The sequence below is a fragment of the Symphodus melops genome (assembly GCF_947650265.1).
Source record: "Symphodus melops genome assembly, chromosome: 10".
NCBI lineage: Eukaryota > Metazoa > Chordata > Actinopteri > Labriformes > Labridae > Symphodus > Symphodus melops.
Genome location: NC_136700.1, coordinates 4,526,815 through 4,544,159, shown reverse-complemented (window position 1 = coordinate 4,544,159; position 17,345 = coordinate 4,526,815). Strand labels below are relative to the sequence as shown.

The window sequence follows — 17,345 nt, the reverse complement described above, 5'->3', positions numbered from 1 at the left end:
CTGGCCCTCTATCAGTGACCCAGTCTAGGCAGAGGACCCGGCCTCTGAGAAAGAGCCCAGCTGATAATAGAGGAGAGCAGCAATGAACTAATCCCAGGCGGTTGCTGCAGAATAATGCTTGGTCTATTTCTGCCCTCCTGATGGTTCCTTCCACTCTTCCAGTAGCCCACTTTTCTGAGTCTCACAGGGACGTTACCCGTACACCAGGCCTTCTTGGCCCCATTACAACCAGAGTTGGGACACGCAGTGATCCCTATGGATCCGTTAATAAAGAAATGTTCACCAAAGGCCAACACACCCTGACAGTAGCAAATGGTCTTCCTCCCTGCTCCCCTGTATTTGACCCTGAGGCAGCAATGTTTCAACAGTCATGCTCGTCTTCTCTCTTGTATTTCCCTCTGGCTAAGCTTTCCTGTTATTTTGAAGCTAGTGAAGTCAGAGAGCCTCTACCATATCTTTCAGAAGAAATATTAAAAGGTCAAGTCAAATTTATTTGTAAAGCACAGTTTATATAGCACTATCAAGCAATATCTAGCAACAGAAGTCCGCTTCAGACCAACCTGTGTGGTGGCTGTTGTCTGAATCCTCCTCGTCTCCTTGTCTTTGCTGTCATCTGGTCTGTCTGTGTCGACACTTTTGCCTTCTGACTCTGCTCCTCTGCCAGTCCTGACATTCAGGAAGTCCCCTTCAGAAGCAGAGGCAGCTGTGGCATCAGTGACCTGTGGGCTTCCAGAGGAGTCCTCTGTCTCAGTACCAGCCACAGAGCTGATACCCTCCAATGCTGCCTCTAGTTCAAACTCATCTTTCTCTAGAATGCTGGGTAACGAGCCGAGCTCAGAGCTGCTGGTCAGATGAGCAAGAAGGCCCAGATCATCCTTGGTGTTGGTGTGTACTTGAGGCTCTGGGCTGGGCAGGACTAGAGGCTCAGCCGGACGAAGATCAGGCAGCAGCTTGTCCTCCAGGCTGGCTGCCACCTTGTTGAGCAGGAAGTTGTTGCTGTTAGAAATGCTGTCCTTGTCATCGTCCAGAGTAATGAGAGGTGGTGCATTGTGGTCATCCATGCTGCTCTTTGGCAGCAACACACTGTTGGCATTACTGTGGAGGTTTTTTACAGCAGCACAATAAACATTATCCAACAGAGAATCCACCTCCACTAGTGCCCCATTCTGAGATAGTCCCAGAGTTTCCAAGGACAAGTCCATATCGTCTATCTTAACCTCTGTAGCCTCCACCTTCTCAGCTTTGATGTCCACCAGAAGGTCATGAACATCCACCCTGACTCCACCTATGGTACTGTTCTTTCCACTGAGACCCCCCTCTGGCCCCTTCACTTCAGCCAGCAGGTTGTGTGGATCTGCGCTCTCATAGTCCTTTTCACTCTCCGGTGTCTGGGAGTTATCGTCCATTTCTCTTATCTCAACAGTTCCCGTGATGCCAGAGGACGGTGCTGACAGACCAGAGATAGTACTGACAAAACCCTTCTTCCCTTTCTTAATATTCTCCTCGTCCTGACGCTGATACTCTTCATACATTTTAGCCAAATACTCTTTGTGTGCCTCGTACGTCACCTATAAAAAGGGGCCACAATAAAGAAAATGTTATCAATCTAAATATGATGCAACTGTAAAAATAAGGTGATGCATAACCACTAAGATAAGGCAAACTAAGATAAAACAATGTGTTGTTTAGTACACTTCAGTTAAATACAAGAAAACATAAAGATTGCATTGGAGTGAGAAAAGCAAAGTGCCTTATGCCTGCATTTTTCTACTGGCCAGCAGGGGGCAATGCCTCTTTTGCAAAGAAAAAAGTCAGATGATGTTTCTTCAAAAATGATTTACTTCATGACAGTTTGGTCTCAATAACTAGTTTTAAGGTTTTCAATACAGCTCCATGTTCAATGTTAAATGATGGAGCCACAGTCAGCTTAAAGGCTGTCTTGTGGTTAATAAATTAATAACCAGAGGCTATAGACAAAATTCTCAATTTCAGGCTTGAAAAACAGGGGCTTACTGTACATCCACTTCTGCTCTTAAGTCCATGTACATCACTCACCTTTGAGTGGGCTATAGAGAGTGTGTCCACCCACACCCGCCATCCTCCCCACTCATACTTGATGGCATGATAGAGCAAAATACGGAAAATGTTGTAGACCATTTCAGAGATCTTCTGCTCGTCTGAGGTTTTGGGGTTGATGTAGCCCAGAGAAAACATCCAGTCCTGCCACACAGAGCACTGAAGCAGACACCTGCAGAGTGCACATTATTATCACACAATCAACATGCAGAATCCACCTTGTGTTGGCCAATGATTAAGGTTAACTTAATCTTGAAGCAGGTGTATAACATTAAGTCCATGGATTTTTTTATTTTTGTTATTTTAAAGATCATTAGGAAAATGTCTTCAAAACCTTTACTATGCCAATAAAGCAATGCAGATGTCATTTGATTCAAGCAATATCTTACAAAAAAATGACTGATCAAAAAAGGTCATAAAGTGAAAACAAATTAAGGTATTTTTTTATAAAACACAAACAAGGACATTCTTCTAATTAATCTTAGGTTAATCATGTTGTTGATTTGGGACAGTGGTTTAGAGAATTTAGATTTAATTGTACTTTGTGTGATTGTATCAGGAGGACGGTTGAGGAGTTAAAGTTTAAAAAAACAATGTTGGAATAAGGCACTGACAAAAAGTGGAAAAGAAACATCTGCTGGAGACCATGTGCATGTGTGAGGATGATTTAGCATCAGTAATAGCACATTAGACCATGTGCCTTCATACTCTTGTTGTGATGTATTAATCAGCATGATAATTGAAGGAGCAGGTAAGGTAAAAGTTGTGCTCACCGCCTGTTTTCTCGGCTGCTGCTGAACAGTTTGATCATGTCGGAGAGGAAGAGTCGCCGGACCTCCATAAGCTCTGTGCTGGGCGTTGAGTTCTTCAACAAGGTAGCTACCACTTTAAGAATCACTGAAACATCAAGCAAGCAAAAAACAAATACAATCTCACTGAGTTACATTTTCCTGAGGACAGAGTAATTTTTGAAAAGAATAAAAACTGAACTCACTTGGGTTCTGAATCTTGACAGTGGAGTCGGGCTCAGGGTGGGGTTTGTGAACTACCTGTGTGCACACCTGCTCTGTCAGAATCTGTGGTGAGAAATGGTGAGCAGACATCGGTTACAGGTTGTCTACACAGAGACCAAAAAGGCAGCTACATCGTGACATTTGACAGGAAAGTATTTTGTTACCTCATACAGAGTGTTGTAGGTCGTCACCGTCACAGTGTTGGTGTACAGCATGAGCCTCTCTCCCATGAGAGTGAAGAGACTGTGCGTGTGCATGATCTCCACCTTCCTCCTGTGGATAAACACACATACATATTGGTAAAGTGCTTTGTTTAGAGCTGCCGAAGCCACTGAAAGGATCAGCGAGTGCCGTCTGCTTGCTTCCATATTCTCACCTACAGGGAGCACTGCTCTGGAGACAAGTGTCAGAAAGTGCCTGCTGTCATAAATTGGGGGAATTTTGTAGGAGAAGTGCAGCATAACGAAGTTACTCTGTCACTAGGCATGGCTCCAAGAAGCAAAGGCAGAGTACCACAGGTGAGCAGGTTCAACACAGACAAACTACTTGTGCAAAGAGCACAAGAACTGCTGTCACAGTGCTAAGCCAAAGATGCTTCCACGGCCTCGAGACCAGTTTCCTAATAAGTCCGTGTTTTTTAGTGGTTTTGCTGAGGCTGGCAAATTGGACACATAGGAGAGGAGAAGCATTTCTCTCAACTGTATAAATATGGAAATATGGGAGAAAAGGGCAGACTGATGATACATAGCCAGCTGAGGTGGAACTTGTGCAAATCTGCTCGACACAAAAGTGGGAGGACTACCTATTTTTGAAAGTTTTCATGTGTGCAAACGCAGATGAAGACGCTCTCATTTTCCCTGAATATAGATTAAATAATCTGTTTAGACAGTTTGGATTTGAAAGCACTCTTTTTGAAACCGTAAAACGGGATTTGTGCTCTTCAGTGAGAAGAGGTTAAGTGTGCTACGGTTAAATGGATTAGGTGTTCATAAGGCAGGGAGAACATTTGGTTCTACGACTAAAAAATGGACATTAAATGTCCAATTGCTTATTTTTTTTGTTTCTGAGAAGATTCTTGCAGATACAAAACGAATGTTTCTGCATGGTATAAGGCACTTATCTTTTATCCTCAACACTTAACTTGTTTTGTCCTGCATGGTACCAAACACATCTTAACTAGGAGAAAAAAAAATCTGAAGTTTACATGTCAATTTCAACTCAAGCAAAATTCACATTATCCAGCATCGCTGGGGCAATGAGAGTAAAATGAAAAATGAATGAATAACAACAACAAAGGAAGAAACATGTTTAATTCTTTTTGAGTAATAGCAAAGGCCAGAGTGAACCAGGAAGATGCTTTCAAATCTATGAAAGCTTTGTATGAAACAGAGGGGTGGAAGGCAGCCTTTAATGAAACCCTCATGTCTCTTGAGTATTTAGGCCTTTTGCTTGCACCTGGGGCAGTCCGGCTTTGCACTCAGCAGGCACCAGTTAACACCACAGCACCTGGTGCCAAGCCATTGTGAGCACAGCAAAAGCCTCATATCTCCTCCATCCATCCCGGCATCCTGCATTTTGAATTAAAGGCAGTCTCTCTCTCCTCTCCACTGTGCAGCACATGGACGATATTCTGACATCCTACTGGGTCATTTATTATTGAGTTGTTTCTGAGGGACAGTAACTTGGACCTCTCTCCTTTCTTTCAGGTGAAGTAATGGTTTTAGGGCACAAAGCCAGGAATTCAGGTGTTCTGGAAATGAGAGAAGCTTTTTCTGTCTTTCTTTTTACAAAGCTGGAATCCAGTCAAAAGTTTTTTGGCTCTTGCAATTGTACTTTTTCTTTAAAAAAGGATGGAAGTGCAGCTGAATCATCTCTATGCATTTTAAGACTGATTCATGATTCTGCAGTTATCAGCTGCAACACAAATCGAAATGATTTTTAATAAACGTATGTAAATTTATTTTAGAACATCTGACTATTCGTTATAAAAACACAGTACTGAAACCAACGACCCAGTTATTGGAGTGTGACACTTACTTGTGGCCCAAATGCTTGAGGAAGTACCCGAGGACTTTGAGGGATTGCACTCGTATGCTTTCACTCCTAGAGGCCATCAGCTTGTAGATTACCCTGGAATAGACACAAGCAGCGAGAGCTGGCAACAGCACACTGTCTTGACAGAATAACATATATCCCCGTTGATGAAAAGGCCCGGCACTGGTTAGCTGACAACCACTTTCCTTCAGGGAGGATTTACTTTAGGATTAAATAAAGGTCCTAATGAAAGCAGCAGTCTTTCCACAATGAATTCCTTGGAACTCACAAGAAGTGCATTTATATTTTATAGGATCACATAAGGTAGGCTTGATCATCCGTGTCATAATGTGAAATCAATATGTTAATGTTGTTACTTTTCCATGCATAGGTTTGTTTTCCCCCAACTGAACATATGAATTATTCATACAGCCCAAAAGCACACAGTAACAGCTGAAGTGTTGGTTGCTTAGGGTTTATTTTGCGAAATCACCTCTTCATTTTGTGCCTGAACAGCAGAGGGATTGTGTCTTTCCCTGAGGGGCTTACCGTATTCCATTTCTCTGGTCAAAAGCAGGGATCATGGAGGCTGGATGCTCAGACATGAGCGCTACCACCAACTGCAACACATCATGCAGATTCTCATCCTGCCCCAGCAGAGAAAGACAATGAGACAACAACAAAAAAACAAACAATCAAACCAGGGAACCAGGGAGTGAAGAGAAGGGATGCACTCTTTGTTCTCTCTAAGACTCTGGAACTGCAAGTGCAGCAAAGCCATTCTGCAAGTGGCCTGCTATTGTATGTACTGCAATCGCAAAATACACCTGGTTCACTGTTACAGATGACACACTGGAAGCATTCAGCCAATGCTGATTAGTTTATACACTTGAAGTAAATCACCTGCTCTCAATCTCAAGACGAGTGATTAAATGTGACCTTGAAGTGAAGAGCAGAATTGTGGCACACTAACACAACAACAGAGGGAATTCACCAAAGAGCAGAAACAGACTCTTGTGTACCTCATGTATGGTTAACAAATAGTTCAGGATGCTCTGCAGCTCATCCTCCTTCACACCACGGTCCTAAAAGCATGCAAAAAGAGGAAAACAGAAAATAAATAAAATCATGTTCCAGGAAGATACTTAGATAAGGGTCATTACAAAACAAACATCGGAGCACAGTCGATAGAGGAGATTACTATAAGAAGATCACTAAGTGTTTTGACGTTCACACCTTGGGGGGAAGAAATGAATGCAGCTGTCAGAAGAATTAAGGACTCTACAACAAAACAGACTGATCAGATAGCACTTGTTTGACTACATCCTGGTGATAACATTTAGACATCAGGCCTGTCTCCTCACTGCATGTAGACGTCCTCTTTTTCCTGCTATCCCCTGAAGAGACTGAACATGGCACTATTATCGTGAAGAGATAAGCAGCAAATACCCCGTCTGAAAACAATAAATACTTTATTGATGTTTTGTTTTTTTCTTAGTCTAGTACTGTAACACACTAATTATTGATTAGGCTACCACAAGTGAAATCCTTCACATAATCAGAACCGCAGCCAAATACCAAGAAATACCTGTGACAAAGTGCCAGAACAAACAGTCTGATAAATATTCAGCAAACCCAGAGGGAGGTAATTAGAACTAATTAAGGCAACGAAAAGTATCAATTTTTCAGTCTCATTTGTAAAGCTGGAACTGAAAAATGTTTGGTGGCTAGATAGACAAATGACTCAAATGTTTTAAAAAAATCACCAAGACTGTAGTTTATTAATCTTCTCTCGACTAATGAATTCATTGAATTAGTTGGAGCACGACTGGTTTCTTCCCAGCACACACACGAAGAAGAATTGAAGTAAACAGCTCTGAATCTATTAAGGTGCAGACTGGCAGAACGTTTTAAAGGATATCACAGCGAGAATTGACAATCTCCAGATTTCCTCAGCGCAGCTCAAAATCAAGCTGTGTGAGGGGGCTGTGAGGCATGAAGACAGGTGGGAGATACCTTCAGGATGAGTTGCTTGAGGAAGAGAAGCATGAACGCCCGCAGAGAAATTATTTCTTTCTGGGTCGGCCTTGGACCATCTGTATTTGGAGAGGGAGAGAGAGAGAGAGAGAGAGAGAGAGAGAGAGAGAGAGAGAGAGAGAGAGAGAGAGAGAGAGAGAGAGACAGACAGAGAGAGAGAGAGAGAGAGAGAGAGAGAGAGAGAGAGAGAGGGAGAGATAAGCCACTCACTTCAGAAATAATAAATTAGAATTTAAAATCCTTGTTTTTCTCTCTCTCTCTCTCTCTTTTCTATATTAATGATTTAACTGACTGTTAATCTTTGTTATTAATTTACCTTCATTCTACCTGTAAATCCCATCAAGATTAAAACTCTTTTACAAGAAAGCCTTGGCAAAGCTAGCTGCCATGCCAAATTATAAATATCTTAAAAACACAAATACAAGGAAACCACTTTGAAACATATTCAAATACATGGTGGTCTTTCAAGACAAAAACAACCATATGCATCCGTCACCATGTGACTGTGATCTTAACTTTGTTAAGAGACGTCAGTGTGTCTAAATCGATCTCCTTACGAAGATTATTCAATGCCCTAGGTGCATTGCAGAAAAGAGCTGTCAAAGCTTGGGATACAGTAAAGCAAAACAAATCAGAGGATCCTACCTGGTACTAAGCAGAGCTGGAATACACCAGCAATATCTTCTGCAAATTATCAATGAAATCCAACAGTTCATACAGAATTCAATAGGTATATATATATATATATATATATATATATATATATTGTATATATATTGTATATATATTAGGATATATTGTATAAACATTGCATATTCTCAATTCTGTGTGTTCAACCTAAAGGTATTCATAATTCATGCTGAATCCAAAGTCTGTGTGCATCCCAGGTCTTGGTCACAACATAGTTCCCAGGCAGCCAGCCTAAGGTCAGCAGAGCCTCACGTCTCATAACTCCAGCCAACATCTCATTAAAACTACCCAGAATGCCTCTGCCAATTTGAGGTCACTTTGGCACACAAGGAAGCCTAATATTGCAATCCATCCCTGTCATGAACCTTATTCACTACGTGACGGGTCTTAACACTGTCAGCCGGTGAATGTATGTCGTGCAAATAAAGAAGAATGACAGAAAATGACAGTTGATATTGATTAAGTGTCAGATTATAGCGCTGCTGCTGCTGCAAGGATTATTTGTGACTCGGTTGGACCCTTTTCAATAAACTGAGCTCTTTTGTTTTTAAGCAGAAAGTGTTGACACATACACTGAGTACACATTGATGGGCTTCAGTAACAGGCAGATCAATACAGTACAGAGCTATTTAATCAAACACATCAGAAAATACAGGATATTACATATGGCATACATTACCGCTTACAACAATGCAGACATGAATCCACATTCGATTAGTAGCACTTTCAATGTAGCACACAAGCTCCATTTTGGCTGTGAGACCAGGCATACCTTCATTCATTTCTTATTCATCCTGTGCAGCCAGGTAGAAACACAGAGACACAATCTCTTATGTTTGCAGAGGTATTTAATGAAAGTAACAGGGCCAAACACAACAGCCTTTCAAAGGGAGTTTGTCACTTTGCCAAATGCTTTTCTTCTCTTCTCAGAGCTGATAAACTTCAACCTCCACCTCGGCTGGACACATGTTCCTTTGAAGCGGGGACAGTGCCTTGATGACAGATACAATGGCAGCAGACACCTGACCATCCTGCTGCTACAACAGCCAGTCAATGTAATCAATGATGAGGCTCCCTGAGGTTGCAGGAGGATGGCAAGTGCTTCTGCATCGTGACACTGATTAATAGAGAGAGAGAGGAAAACCCAGAGCAGGGACTGAGCCTGACATGGAAGGGATGATAAGAACATTATTACGGCAGCCAATGCATCCAAGTTATTCACAACCAATTATGCTCAGCAGCTCTGCACAGCTCTTGTTTCTCAGTCACATATTGCTTTACTTCCTGCATCCCAAGGGCACCAGGAGAAAGCGTTTATTGGAAAGCAATTTATGTCCATTTGATTAATGCAGGAATACTTATTCTGCTTATGACTGACGATAATAAAGTCACTGCATACACAATAGAATTAGATCCGTATAACCATGCCAACCTTTAAATAGGGCACAGGAATAAATAGAGCTTTGTGTCCAGAAGCTTTTAAATAAAGGATGAATAAAGGATGACAAAACACTTAAATGTGGCGAATAGTGTTAATAGCAGCAGAAATAATGACTTTGTAAAGTTCTTCTGAAGTTATCGCAAACGTCTGCTTCGTCTGTTCTCTGTTTAAAGCATGCGGAGTGTGTCAACAAAAAACCGCACTGACTAAGCATTTCATAATACAGGAGCAAACATAAAGGTGAAATCTATAAAAAATGACAAGTTAAGGCTCCCCATCACACTCTGTCTCTTCTAATGCACGACCTCACCTCTAATTGCTCGAGTGGATTTCCCAGGTTTATATGTGTACTTAATGATGTTATTTTACCCAGAAGTCCCATAAATGTTCAAATCTCTTCAACAAGAAACCACAGTCCCAAGTGCCATCTGTGCTAAATCAAAGCTTATTGAAATAAGATATTAATAAAGAAAAAGTCCTGATAAAAGCAGAGAAAGAAGACCATACATCATACGCACATGTGTAACAAATCACCATCATTACATACGTCTGTAAGTCCCAATATGTTGCTGTTATCAGTCAATGAAATGTTACCAGATTATCAGATTATTTTTATGCAATAATCTAATTCACGATCCGCTGTGTATGGGACTTCTTTTGGAGCCAGTCTCAAGTCAACACTCAAGGAACTGCAGCCAAGTTGGCTTCATTTTTCAACACCAGAGGTTGCCGCTCGTTCATGACTCATTATTCAGTAAAAGGGAGGCAGGGCAGAGACAGAGACAGAGGAGAGTGATCAAGATTGAGACAGATTATATGTTGGCTTGTGGGTACATATCACTAACTGAAACAAGTTGAGCAATGGGGCATCGTCTGCTCGGCCTGCAGCGTTTCTGTGCATCTCTGAATGATACATGGCTTTAATTTGATCACACTCAGTATTAAGACCTGAGGAAAAAAAACAAAAAAGAAAACAGAGGAGGCACTTCCAGAAACACGAGTCACTGGAGGAGCTTTGTTTTAAATATGTTCTCTGTGTCGCTATAATTGAACACTTCATTATGTGCTTTTCTCTCTCCTTTGTTCTTGTCTTTGCTCGGTTATTCCTCAGTTCAGAAGAACAGAGGGGAAAAACTTGACCTGCCAAATCACGCATGGATCAATGAAAGTGGACCACTTTGAAAATGACCAACAACAGGAAGACAATGTATTCCTTGATGAGTCTTCTCCAGAATCTCAGCTATTTTGCCATCACAATCTCCCACAGTGAGCACTATATTTAAAGATGTGTTAGAGAGTGTAAGAGGAGAGCCTAAGCCTTCACTGTAGAGTCTTTTAAAGAAAGGTGAATGATAAATATGCAGTATATACCCCCCCCCCCCCCCACACACACACACACACACACACACACACACACACATAATTACAGAAACAATCTGAGCGACCCACTCAGGTGTCTGTAGAGGCAAAGTTACAAAGGTGGGAGGGGCCATCTTTGCAGATGATTAGGCCAATTCGCACACAGACATAGTTAAATGGACTTTTTTTTTGTTTGTTTATGTAGTAAGACGTGATGTCTCAAAGAGTGACTGACTTCAGTAAAAAGACTATGGGGCACCATTTGCATTATTTTTGTGTTCAGAACACTCCACTGTTTTCTGATGCTTCTCTAAAAAGCAATACTGTACTGCACTGCCTGAAGCAACACAGAGACAGATTTCCCAAACACGTGTTTTGACATCAAGATCTATTATTCAGCAGGAGGGAAAGATACAAAAAGCACAGCAAAAAGTGTCTGACGTAGAGGAAGGGATGTAAATGAAGTACTGTTGCTTTTTCCAGTCATGTACAAGCTGAATATAGCTCGTCTTCCAGGAACATTGAGCTTTCATCACTTATTAAGTCATGTTAAGTTCCCTCACACATAAGAAGTGAACAGGGACACCCCACTGAGTAAGTGGCCAAGGAAAGGAGATATCAAAATAATGAAATGTATGTGTGAAGGGCCTGTGACTGACTTTACTTTGTGATGGTGTTATTATATTGTCTAAACTCAGATGTCACCAATACTAAAAAGAAATCACACGTTCAAAAAAAACCCTGAAAATGTCCTAATTTTTTTTTACATGTGCTGAATGTGTGAATGAAAAAACAGCAACATCTGTTACTACTATTTTACCCAACATTTTCTCATTCAGTCCCACGAGACTCTCCAGATAAAATTAAAACGCTTCATTGTTTTCTGTTAACCACAAAGTTCTTCTCCCCTTATTTAAGCTGACACAGTGCATATGTTCAAACACGCGCAGCCTCGATAAATACTGTAGGTAAACATTGTCATTGTAGCGTCATACTCAGTTGCACTGGCCACACTTTTTTCTTTGTTGTCCTTTTTGCGTCATGTTCTGCCAGGGAAAGTCTACAGCTGTGAGGTGCTTGTGTAAACCTTGAATTGCCCCCCTGGGGACAAATAAAGTTTTTTTTAATTGAATTAAACAGGCAACTCAGGAATTTTTTTTAGGAGAAACTGGTTCTCGAAAAATTCAGGAGTTTATCATGTGGACATGGCACACGAGTAAGAACTCTATTTGAACCACACAGAGGTGTAACAGATGAGGCGAGTGCCTCATATAATCTAAAATGTTGCTTCCTTTGGCAACTGCTTGTGAAAATGTGTAATCTGTCCGATATTCAATGTCAATGGGAAGCCTAAGTATAATGTTAATACTGTGTGAAGACAAGACTAACATCAATTTTAAAAGAACACTTTAACCTTCAGGAGGTGGATTTCATCAGACCTTAGTGCAGTGTAACTGAGCTCGCAATACAACTACAAAACAGCTTCTATACTACAAGACAGTGAGTTTGGGAAAAGAATAATGAGAGCAAAAGGGAAATGACAGTTCAAGGACACTTCCACTTTCAGCACAGCCTGCTTGGTGTTGGCCTGCTGTTTCATAGAGAAAGTATCTTGTCATACGACTGGCCCAGGTTTCAGAGGCCTTACGCCCACACCGAGCACCCTGGGGGGACAACAGTATTGATGTGGCGCGTCTGCCTCTCTGTCATCTCCTGTGATGGCCACGATCCTAACAGCTGACAGGCAAGCGCTTCCATGTGGGGGATGAATCATTTTAAATGTGGGGGAGCTGCTGCCATTTCAGGAAGACACTTTGGTAGCAGGTTTGTGATTGTGATTGGTTCCCTCCCAATCTTTACTTTCCCAGATCACAGAGCTTCACTTGGGTGAGCTTCCGAGTGACGCTGAACAGTTTATATAAATCAGTAACCAGAATCAGATCAGATCCCACAACAACAAAATTAACTACGCTTGGATTATGCAAAGAAAAAAATCTGTGCTAAATATGCTCACCTAGACCCTTTGGCGTGATGCCACTGTTGTCGGCAGGGTTGACGGCCCAGTAGTAGTACTTTAGCATATGCATGAGCTGAAGCACCGTGCCCACTCGACGAATCGTGTTGTAGATGGTTGCCGTGCCAATAAACTCAGCGGAGAGATAGGTGTACAGAGAGAGCTGTACCTGAGGTGGGAGAAGACGCATACAAACTGTCATTAACTTCACATTTTCATTAATCTCTTCAAGTGGAAACCTTTTAAGTCTGACCAAGACTTTCTGCGGTTGAGGATTGCAATACATGAGCTTATTATCCTGACAGGTGTTTGGTAGGGATGCTGGCTGACCCTATATTACTCAATTTCATAAATGTCCCAGTTACTCTCTGCTCAGTGATGATTAGCATGTCCTCTGTAATTAGCAACAGAGCTGACAAGAATCCTTAATCCCACAAGTCGTAGAAGCTATAAATACGGAGAGCTTTTCCCATGTGTCATAAATTATGGGATATTAACGACTCAAATGTGAGTCGTGATGACAGGCTGCAGTGTGCTTACGATGCAAGCATGATGTGATATGGTCTGAGGCTACTGAAATTACACACAGGAGATAAGTGAGCAGCTTGTTGTTGGTTACATAATTTTCAGGAAGAACAGGGAAGTGAAATGTGCTCACACAATCTTTTTTGTCTACTAGGACAAGGTCAGTGAGTAATTAAGGCATAAAGCACACCCCATCTTCCACTCAGCTTCTCTCTGTAGTCACAAACAGCAAACAGGGACGGGGGGAAAGTGGACTTTGAGGTATGTCCTAGGGGACGGAGCCAGCGCAGCTCTTTGTGCAGCTGAAGCTAAAAGTGAGTTACCCACTTCATTACCTCGCCGTGTCTCATTTTTCTCCCTCTTTCGTTATGCTCCGTTTTGGAGGGGTGTCGCAGGCAAGCCTCCAGACACTTTTATATTTATTTTCTTTTTTTTTTATTTATTCATGGCTTGGCCCACCAGCAGCATTCCTAAGGCAAATGTATTTGCGACACAAACTCAGCTTCTTTGATATACCTCATCCCATTTTTTCCATGGGTCATAATTTAAAACGAGGGTGGAGAAATAAACTCTGGAACATTTAAAAACTTTGGTTAGTTTGAGGACAGGACGGAAGTAAGCCTGCATCAATGTCAAACTGCATACATGTAAGAATGAATGCAGTTTGTGATCCACTCAGATCAGCTTAGCTTTAGATTAAGCCAATGCCATGTTTTCATTTTTCTTCACCCACGCAAACAACTGCTGCCATGAGGCAAGTCACCAAAACTGAATCCAGTGTGGAACAGATTTAGTTTCCACATTTATTCACGCGTGAACACACACACTCGCATGTTTCAGAAGGATTCACATTTTACAAGAATTTGATCCACTGTCCCTTCACTGTCCCGGTTACCTGCAGGAGCTCACCTTAGCAGGGGTGTGGATCCAGATAGCGGCATTGAAGAGGATGTGGTCACAAAGCTGCTTCAGTAGTGGTGCCCCATGTGACAGGCTGTCCAGGTACTTTGCAAAGGAGAGGAATTGCTCTAATACGGCCCTGGTAATGTGCACACGGGATGACTGTGGGAAAGATCACAGAGTTGTGTTAAACAGTAAACACTTCACTATGCCACTATGAAACATTGTGTATATCTTTCGTTAGTAATTGCCTCATGGTTGGCAACACAATGAGCAACGTGTGCGTGAAATGTCTACCAACAGAAATGAATCACAAGAAGAAGAACAAAGTTCATTTTACGCTGAATGATAGCAAGTAGGCCTTTTTGTTTGTTAAACTACATCCTGAAAGCTGTAGAAGTGGGTTGTTTGCACGCAGCCTGGATCATGACTCATCATTTTTGGACTGTAAGTGGAATGGATAATATAGGAAGATTGTTTTGGGGCTTTTACTGTATGACTTTATTTAGATATAGGAAAGTGGATAGAGTCAGAAATTAGGGCAAGGGAGAGAGGGGAATGACATGCAGGAAAGGAGCCACAGGTCAAATTCGAACCTCGGCCCCCCGTTTAGAGGATTGTAGCCTCCTCACATGGGGTGCGCACATAAAACACTAAGCCACCAGCGCCTGCCTGAATGGATAGTTTGACCTTTAAGGCAAGTGGAAAGATTTTTCTTTGTGCACTGCTCAATTGTTGCACACATGCTATTTATAGCTTCAAAGTTATTATTAAAAATATTTGTTTCATAAATGTCATTGTCATATGTTGTAAACTGCCCTGTGTGTATTTTTTTATGACGTTAATGTGCTTAGCAGCAGGCCGCTGTGTTGACAGAAGTTATAAATGGATCTTAAAAAAAGTTTAAACAAAATAAAATGAGCAAGTTGCAGAGGCATGACTTTGTAGAGAATTCCTCTGACACATATCTTTAGCGCTCCTGTCTGGCACCTGTTCTCTGCCCAGGAGGGGGATTGGGGACTCAGTGAGGGCAGGAGAGAGGAAAAAATGAAGGCACACCGAGAAGGGAAGGTGTGGTGTAAACAGATCACAAACAGATGGTGCGATATGTGAAAGTGTGAAATCTGGCAGCGGGAAGGAAGCATGAAAAAAAAAAAAAAAAACAGCAGCTCTCAGATGCTTATGCCTGGCTGTTAGTTAACAGCAGCTGAAGCCAGCAGGCAGGCAAGACACTGAGTGACAAAGTGGAGTCATTTCTCAGGGCTCCGAAAGAGCCGGCACTCGGGGGAGGCCGGCAAGCTGCCAGATCTGCATCACAAAATGGCTAAATAGAGATTGATGTGTAAAAAGAAGAAAACAAAGGGGAGAGACTCTGGGTGTCTTTTTTCTTATTCTGTTAACTTCAAAGTTAAATCAAGGACTCCAAAGGTAAAGCAAAATAAGTGTCTGAAGTGTGTAATTCAGTATATCAATTCCTATTCATGGTAAATGGACTTGACTTGTATAACTCTGTGTTCTACTCTCCTGACGACTCAAAGTGTGTTTTTACCCCACAGGTCACACCTACCCATTCACACTGATTCATAACATGCATGTGTCCCATGTGCTTTGTAAAATGTATATCAGTATGAACTAATCAATTCCAACAGCTGATCTCTCAGTGAGAAAAGGCCAACTCGACCAACATCTTTTCATCTACTCACTAAGGTAAGAAATAAAGATATTGATGTTTAAATAATTCAAATTAGTGCTCAACATGAGAAATACTGTTGTAGTGATGAGTCCATCTGATCTGACACTATTAATCTATATTTAATTCATTTAAGTTCTTATAAGTGCAAGATTATGAAAGTCCAGCAGCTCTACCGTACCTTCTCAAGTAGGTACCCGATCACCAGAAAACCCTTCCCTCCCAGCATCTGCTCCTGCATGGCCACAGAGCTCTTGAGCAGCTCAACCAGAAAGGTCAACAGGGTGGCACTGCAAAACAAGAAGACATAACGTCTCACTGGGGAATAACAAACTGCATCTCTACAGTGGCATGGAGGGCTGAAGGAGTTCTTCTATAATCTACAGCAGCACGAGGAGACAGTGGCCAGAGAGATAAAAAAAAAAACAAGGTCATTTTCAAAGGAGCAATCAGCTGGGAACTGCAGCTCGCTGCTTTCAAACCTCTTCGGCTGAGAAGAAAGGGTCGGCTTGTTGGGCTCTTCAGGAATGGAGAGTGGTCTGGGGGCAGGTTGTAACAGGCTGTGTTTGTTGTTCAGGGGGAAAAGGCTCCAAGGGGCCAAAGCTCTGCACTGAATATGATTTTTTTCTTTTCTTGTTGCAGGGCTTTTCAGTTGAAGTCTTTGGCTGAGCGACAGGGTGCTTGGTGACGCTTTTTAATCGGCTTTTCCCCAACATCCTCTAGTGGCCTTCACTCTAGTGCAACAACCACAAGGACACAACCGCTCCTCTGCAGGGCTTGCCAATGTATACTGCACAGACGCACAGAAATGTGTACAATTAAATGAGGAACTCCTGCTGCTAGTTTGAAACTGTTTAAGTCTGTCGGCTTTCACATCTTCACCTCTCCAGCTTCACCTCAGATCCTTTACAGAAAGCACAGCTTCCACCAACATTGCAGCGCAGAAGTGACTGGTAATATATCACAGCTGTGTGAAATGTCATACGTGACAGAAAGAAACATGAGATTAGATGTATCAGTATATATATTTGTTTGAATACTTAATTGAGAAGGATGCTTAGCACAGCCACAGCAGGTCCAGAGGACTTTGAGAGAGTTAATTGTTGAAAAAGCTTTGAACTCCCAGGCTCAAATGGATTTAGAGCAACTCGATCCAAAGCCCCAATGCAAGGACAAAGCAAGTGATGGGGCAGGCTGGCGATGCTCAAGCCAGAGAGAACGAGGGACACTGAGCTGAGAGGAGAGGAACTACACAGGCAGAAAGATTTAGGCCTCAGGGGTTTGTGTTCTGCTGTGTGGCTATTCGAGCGCCTATTGAGTCGTACTGCCGTCGTTGAAGTGACATGGGATTAGAGCAGAGCTCAGACTCCATCCAGGGGACAGCATGGTAGCTTTGGACTGACCACATCAGGACGGTGGAGAGGAGCGCAGACTCAAAGAGAGAGAGACGAGGCCACGGCTTGACCAAGGCAGATGTTATAAGCATGGAGTTATTCATTAAAGATACAGTGTATATCAATGTCCATGTTAATTTCCATGAACAAGAAAAAGTGCAGAAAATACTGT

The 17,345-nt window shown here is 42.1% G+C and overlaps 1 protein-coding gene across 6 annotated transcripts in view; it reads right to left on the bottom strand.

The window, feature by feature from the left end:
* Nucleotides 1-17,345, bottom strand: part of nbeab (neurobeachin b) — a 170,710-nt gene that overhangs the window by 101,450 nt on the left and 51,915 nt on the right. For all 6 annotated transcript variants that reach the window (XM_079354490.1, XM_079354485.1, XM_079354486.1 and 3 more), the window contains exons 11-22: nucleotides 15,961-16,069; nucleotides 14,099-14,251; nucleotides 12,665-12,833; nucleotides 7,140-7,219; nucleotides 6,146-6,208; nucleotides 5,673-5,770; nucleotides 5,127-5,219; nucleotides 3,254-3,362; nucleotides 3,071-3,152; nucleotides 2,850-2,973; nucleotides 2,056-2,248; nucleotides 561-1,568 (exon numbers count right to left, since the gene is read on the bottom strand). In XM_079354490.1, coding sequence (XP_079210616.1) covers nucleotides 561-1,568; nucleotides 2,056-2,248; nucleotides 2,850-2,973; nucleotides 3,071-3,152; nucleotides 3,254-3,362; nucleotides 5,127-5,219; nucleotides 5,673-5,770; nucleotides 6,146-6,208; nucleotides 7,140-7,219; nucleotides 12,665-12,833; nucleotides 14,099-14,251; nucleotides 15,961-16,069 — 2,281 coding nt within the window. The remainder of the gene's footprint in view (nucleotides 1-560; nucleotides 1,569-2,055; nucleotides 2,249-2,849; nucleotides 2,974-3,070; nucleotides 3,153-3,253; nucleotides 3,363-5,126; nucleotides 5,220-5,672; nucleotides 5,771-6,145; nucleotides 6,209-7,139; nucleotides 7,220-12,664; nucleotides 12,834-14,098; nucleotides 14,252-15,960; nucleotides 16,070-17,345) is intronic.